Here is a 6,000-nt window from a genome sequence, read left to right as displayed (position 1 = left end):
TTGGTTTTAAGTCCAACAGACAACCCCTCTCAATAGACACTTACACAGGATGGAGGAGTCCTTTGACAGCAACGTTTAGGGGTGGGCTCTAAAGCAATTGGAACAGTTTTTCCAGTTAAGAAAGTGGCTTGATATTTAAGAGAGGCCACTGAATCTTTTTCTCTTGGTGCTGATGCTGTTTGCACCAAGGATATGCCAGTGAAACAAGAGAAGGATTTGTCTGCTGAATCCCATTCTCTAGCTAAACTGAGTCCTAGTGCTGTTACTCTGCCCTATGAGTGGCAAATAATGACCAGTAGTGAAGAAAAAAAGAATCATGACTTTTCCTAATACCGATTTTCTTCCCAGTGAGTCCAAGAACTGGCTACCCATCATGCTCTTTACGACTCAATCTTCTTGCTTTTTTATTTTACAGCTCCATTAACTTACAGTTTTTATATGGGGGTAGGGGGAGAAGGATTTGAATCAAAAACTAGTTATAGTAACATTTGGCATTAGAAGGGTTGTGTCTAATCTGGATAGGAAGTAGGATGCTTTTAAGAAGCTGGAATGATGACCATGTAAAATCTGGGCAAGGACATCTCATTACAGAGGGTTTGTTAGAAGATCCTCCTGAAGCATGTTTCCAGCTGGACCACTATAAAGAGGATCCACACGCAGGCGTTTTCCAGCACGCTAACAAGAAATTTAACAAAACAAGACACATCCACTGTACAACGTAATCTATTTTTTTAAATGAATATATATTAGTAAGAACTTTATAAATTACAAGATCCAAAGCGTTGGCGTAAATACACTGCAAAACGTGTCAACGTAGTGACTTGGATGGAAATTGCTCAGTGCTACAAAAATACATATAGACAGAATTTTATTCCTTTGGTAAATCTACAAGATATAAAATTAAAGAGTATTTACACAATTTTGTACCAGATACGTGAAAAATATACCATGCTAGAACAATCTCGTTCCAAAGTTTGAGACATATTTCTGTGAAATAAAAATATTCTTCATACAATGTATGAATGTATCAATAACTTCTTGGGCGTAAAGTTGTTTTTTATATGATGGTCAGATGATCCCTCTGAATTACATTTTGATTAAAATCTTGTTTCAAGTGGTACCTGAAAGCAGATAAAGTTAAAAGTTAAAAAAAATTGTTAAGTCATATTTAAAAAAATTAAGTTGGCCAATCTGATCAGAATTAGGAGCGAAAATTTACCAGTCATCAATATTTTGTCTTTTTTAGTGATTAAATATCTTTCATTGCTACTTGGTTAACTTAGACCCATGTGATAACCATGTTGTAGTTTTACTGTGTCTTTCAAAGATCTCATTTAACTTAAAATAACAGTACATTCTGTTGTAGCAGTTTGTTCACATTAGTCTCAGGGCCACCCAAGGAACTCCAAGGGGCTTTGTGTGGTAGCCAGGCACTTCTGATATTTAGCATTTGCCGGAATCACCAGAGGCGGCCTATCCACAAATGCTCATTTATCTTCCTTTAAGTAAGGCAAAAAGCAGTTGTTAAATTTTCCTTTTTTTTTCAAAATGGGAAAACAGATACAGGATAATGCTGACTTCAAGTTCTGTTAGACTGGCTCTAAAGCTCTGACCAGACACCAGGCTTAAATGTTGTTCCTTTCCTTTATACCCTAAAACTTGATGACAATTCTGGATCCAGCTACTGGGGAGACAGTTTCTGGTCTGAGGTTCTTGTAGGGTGCTCAGGCAAGATGGAGAGTTAGGTTTCTCTGGAAGGCAGCCATGGAAAACAATGGGGCTCATGTAGGTGCTCCTTTCCCCTTGGTTTTATTGAACTTTTGGGAATGTCTTTTTTATCTAAACTTTTTCTTCTGGATAATGGTCCAGCATTATGGTATGCAATTCTTCACTCATAATTGAAATTCCTTTTGCTTTCTTACTAGACCTTCAGCTAACAGAGAAGTGCCACCAGCCACCTCCCATGCTTGGAGACAGTCATTAGATTCTTTTCAGGACCCACAATTCCAGCAGTCTTTCACCAAAGGATGGAGGTGGTATAGCATAATAAACAGAGCATGGGTCTTGGTGTAAGACAGATCTTGGTTCAGATCTTGCTGCTGTTACCTAGAGTGTGACCTTAAGCAAATTAGTTAACCTTCATGAACATGTTTCTTAGTTTCCTTACTTGCAAAATGAAGATATCGTCTTTGTATATTGTTGTAAGGATTAAGAAGATAAATGTAATGCACCTACCACATACCTGGTCTACAGTGGATACCCATTTTGATTTGTGATCCTGCTTCTTCCAAACTAGAAACGTTGCCTTAAAGGATGGAATAGTCTAGAAATGAATGTTCTAGAATGAAATCTATCCAGGTAAGTGATGATCTGGCAACTTATTCTAGTAGGGAAGGGAAGTAACTTACTGCTGGGCAAAAAAAAAAAAAAAAAAAACTGCTGGGCAAGGCACTGCTAAATACTTGCCATGCACCTGGGAGTCAGAAGATGTATGTTAGCTTCTCAGCTCCATCACTAATTCATCTGTAAATGGAAATAGCAATAGCTTCCCTGCCTCATGGATAATTAAAAGGCCATAAAAGACAATGGTTTTCAGTATTTCGAAAAGCAAAAAATTCTGTATACATGCTCAGTACTGCATTAATAGAGATCTAGTATCACTATTTTCCTTTTTTGTACTAATCTTATTTTCCCCCAAAGTCTCTATGAGGTTGATTGGCATTTTTCAGGGATGGGGAACAGAGGCTCAAATGAGTGCTGAGCTTTCTGCAGCATATTGGAAGAGGCTTTTTTGTTGTGGGGTCTGGTTAAAGAATGTTGATGAGTATTACCTGACATTCCCGATTACGTAATCCTCCATTTGTATTTATGGTAAAGTCATGTTCCATTTCTTTTTCCTAAGATAAATAGAATGGAATTGTGGGCTAGGATCAATTTTTTTTTTTAATGTTGAAAAATAAAGGAAATTTTAAGAAGTGCAGGTAATTGAATATACAAATGTGAAAGTCATCAAAGAGCTGGTACCTGGCTGTGACTAAACTTTGAAGTACTGTAATCCTTCTTCATCAAAATATGCAAAACGGCATCGTGGGTTGTTAAGAAAAATATTGAGTCAGTGACTTCATCATCGAAAAATTCACACCGAGTAAGCTTCTCAATGAAATCATCTGAAGAGAAGAGAATAACATTTAGGAAGAAGTAACTGGCCACAGATTTCTCTGTGAGGCTGATGATTTGAATTTCTGTTTGCGAACGTGCATTTCATGGTTGGTTGTTTAAGTGTTTGTGGCTTGCGATGGTGTACGATACCAGTGCAGTATTAGTACAGTGTCTTCTGGAAGGATACCTTTCTAATAATATATATTTAATGCTCATTAAAAGGAAGAAGTAAAAGTTTCAAATGAGAAAAACTGTAGTAGCTCCTAGAAGAAAACCAATACACTCCCCGTTAGACAGGAACCCCGTATGTTAATCTTCCTGCTTATTAGATTGAAGCATCAAGTTTGGCTTATTATTAAACCCTGGGATTCTGCCAGAATAGAACACATGCTTATGGACTAGAGATACACTGTGATTCTTGATCGTCGGACCTGTATTTGCCAGTTATCAGTAGCCGATTTTCTCAAAGCTGCTAGGTTCCATCAGAAAACATCTTTGCACCTTGCGTTACGTTTCCAGTCATCTTTGAGGGGTCTCAAGCACTAAACTAGCACTTGCATAGATCACCCAACCAAATATTACCATGTGCTTGCTATCCGTAAATCCCTGGCTGGGTAATATAAAGGATCAAAAGATAAATTAGACATGCATCTTGCCCATAAGGTAGAATATTTATATATATTTATCATTATAGAACTAAAAGGAAAAGAGTTGTATAACAATGAGCACAGGGGCGATCTTTTTTTCTTAAGATGATGCCCACCATATAGTAGGGTCTCACACTTTTGTTGAGTAAGACAGGTACAGATCACGTGCTGTGAAAATTCTGAGAACGTCAGTAAAGATTATTTCTTGTTGGTGAATATTGGGGGATACTTGACAAAGCAGATAGCATTTACAAGAATGACTAGGATTTGGAGGGAGAAAAGGTGGGAAAGCATGAAGGTGGGAAAGTCTGCTCACAGGCAAGCGTCTTAACATTGACAGGACCTAGCAGTGACGGACGCAGAGAGAGTAGGGCTTTGTGGCCACAAGAGCCAGGGATGGAGGTGATGATCTTAGCCAAAGACTGAGGGGGATGTCAGGCAGCAAAGATGGCAGGAACAGACACTTTCAAGATCTGAGATGATAGAGTAAAATTACTTAGTAGATTAAGGGGTTACTAGGATTCCTGAGTGGCACAAATGGTTAAGTGCTCAATTAGCCAAAATGTTGGTGGCACCTCAGAAGACAGGCCTGGCAATCTGCTTCCAAAAGTTCGCAGCCCTGAAAACCTATGGCACACGGTTCTACTCTGAAACACATAGGGAAGGTCACCATGAATTGGAATTGACTCAATGGCAGGTATCAATAACAGGATCAAGAGAATGTTTTCAATTATAAGGAAGCCTTGAAGCTAGAATATACTGTAAGTTTTAAAGAGTAGGAACCAAGGGACAGAGAAGGATTAAAGATGCCCATTTCATGCCTCCCTCAGGACCTGTTCACTTGCCGTCCCCTCTCCCTAAAATGCTGACCCCTAAGATATTGTCACGGTTGACTCCTTCCCTTTATTCCACTCAGCTCAAATGTCACATTACTGGGCATTCTTGATTGCCTGTCTAAAATAACACTCTCACTTGCACTAGGTTTTTTAACTCTGCTTTTTTCTTCACAGCATTTATCACTACCCAAAAGCGTGTTTGTATTTGCTTTTTATCTGGCATTTCTGTTAGACTATAAGGTCCATGAGGGCAGGGGCTTGTCTTATTCTCTACACCCAGAATAAGTGCCTGACAAAGAGTAGGTGCGCACTAAGTCTTTATTGAACGTCTGTGATGCTAGGAACTAGGAGTCAGAGAATAAAGAGGTAAAAAAGACCAGTACCTGCCCTGGAAGAGATTATAGTCTAGTAGGGACACAAACACAACTGCAGAATAATGGAATGTGTGTGTATTCTGCACATGCAAAAGCCTCAAGAGCACAGTGCTCTGCCTAAGAAGCAAGGAACTTTTCACAGTCCTTAAAGGATAAATTTTCAAGGGAGATTTCTAATCAAAATGGAAGACCATTCTAGAAACAAACAAAGACGCTCGTTAGAAAGTTCTTCCAGATGGCCAGGGGAAAATGATAAGGGTTTGGATTAAGGCTGTAGAAATGGAGAGGAAGAGACCGATTCAGAGGAAATATTTATAGGGCCTGGTGGGTTGCTCGCTGAGTATAAAGGGAAGCAGAGAGGGAGGAATTAAAGATGGTTCTAGGGTTTCTACTTTGGGCAACTGGGTTGCGGTGATTGAGATGGGAAAAGAGAAGGGCAGTTTTGGGAGGGAGGATCATGTGTTTAGTTTGGAACATGTGTATCTGAGGTGCTTGGGGGACATCCAGATAGTTGAATACGTGAGTCTTAAACCAAGAGAAATCGACTGGAGGTGTGGTTTGGGGATTCATTAACATGCAGATACACTTGAACTCATAAATATGTAGGAAATTGACTAGACGGAGTCCATGGAATTTAAGAGTCCACGGAACTAAATAAAACCACAGGGTTTCAGATTAAAGATTGGGGAAGACCAACTGTTAAGGGGTAGGGAGGAGCTAATATCAGAAATTGAGGAGCTATCAGGCAAGAGTTGAATCTGAAGAGAATGGTCTTGCAGAAGTCAGGAAAAGAGAGTGTTTCAAATACAAATGCAAAGGACATCTCTGATAGCATGAGGCTGGAATGGAGGCAGTTGATCTTGGCAGTCTGGACATCACTAATGATCTTGGCACGGGTAGCCTCCATCAATGAAGTAAAGCAGAAACCAGGTTGTTATGGGCTGAGGAGTGTGTGGGAGAAGAGGAAGAGTGACAGAAGACAAG

At 39.4% G+C, this 6,000-nt stretch overlaps 1 protein-coding gene across 1 annotated transcript in view; it reads right to left on the bottom strand.

Annotated features, from left to right (window-relative positions):
• Positions 1-1,097: 1,097 nt before the first annotated feature.
• Positions 1,098-6,000, bottom strand: part of SLC26A3 (solute carrier family 26 member 3) — a 31,103-nt gene continuing 26,200 nt past the window's right edge. The window contains exons 18-20 of the mRNA XM_049893061.1: positions 3,025-3,167; positions 2,832-2,897; positions 1,098-1,121 (exon numbers count right to left, since the gene is read on the bottom strand). Coding sequence (XP_049749018.1) covers positions 1,098-1,121; positions 2,832-2,897; positions 3,025-3,167 — 233 coding nt within the window. The remainder of the gene's footprint in view (positions 1,122-2,831; positions 2,898-3,024; positions 3,168-6,000) is intronic.

This window comes from Elephas maximus, chromosome 8 (assembly GCF_024166365.1).
Source record: "Elephas maximus indicus isolate mEleMax1 chromosome 8, mEleMax1 primary haplotype, whole genome shotgun sequence".
Classification (NCBI taxonomy): Eukaryota; Metazoa; Chordata; class Mammalia; order Proboscidea; family Elephantidae; genus Elephas; species Elephas maximus.
Note: the sequence above shows the minus strand (reverse complement) of the source record. Positions and strands in the feature narration are given on the sequence as shown.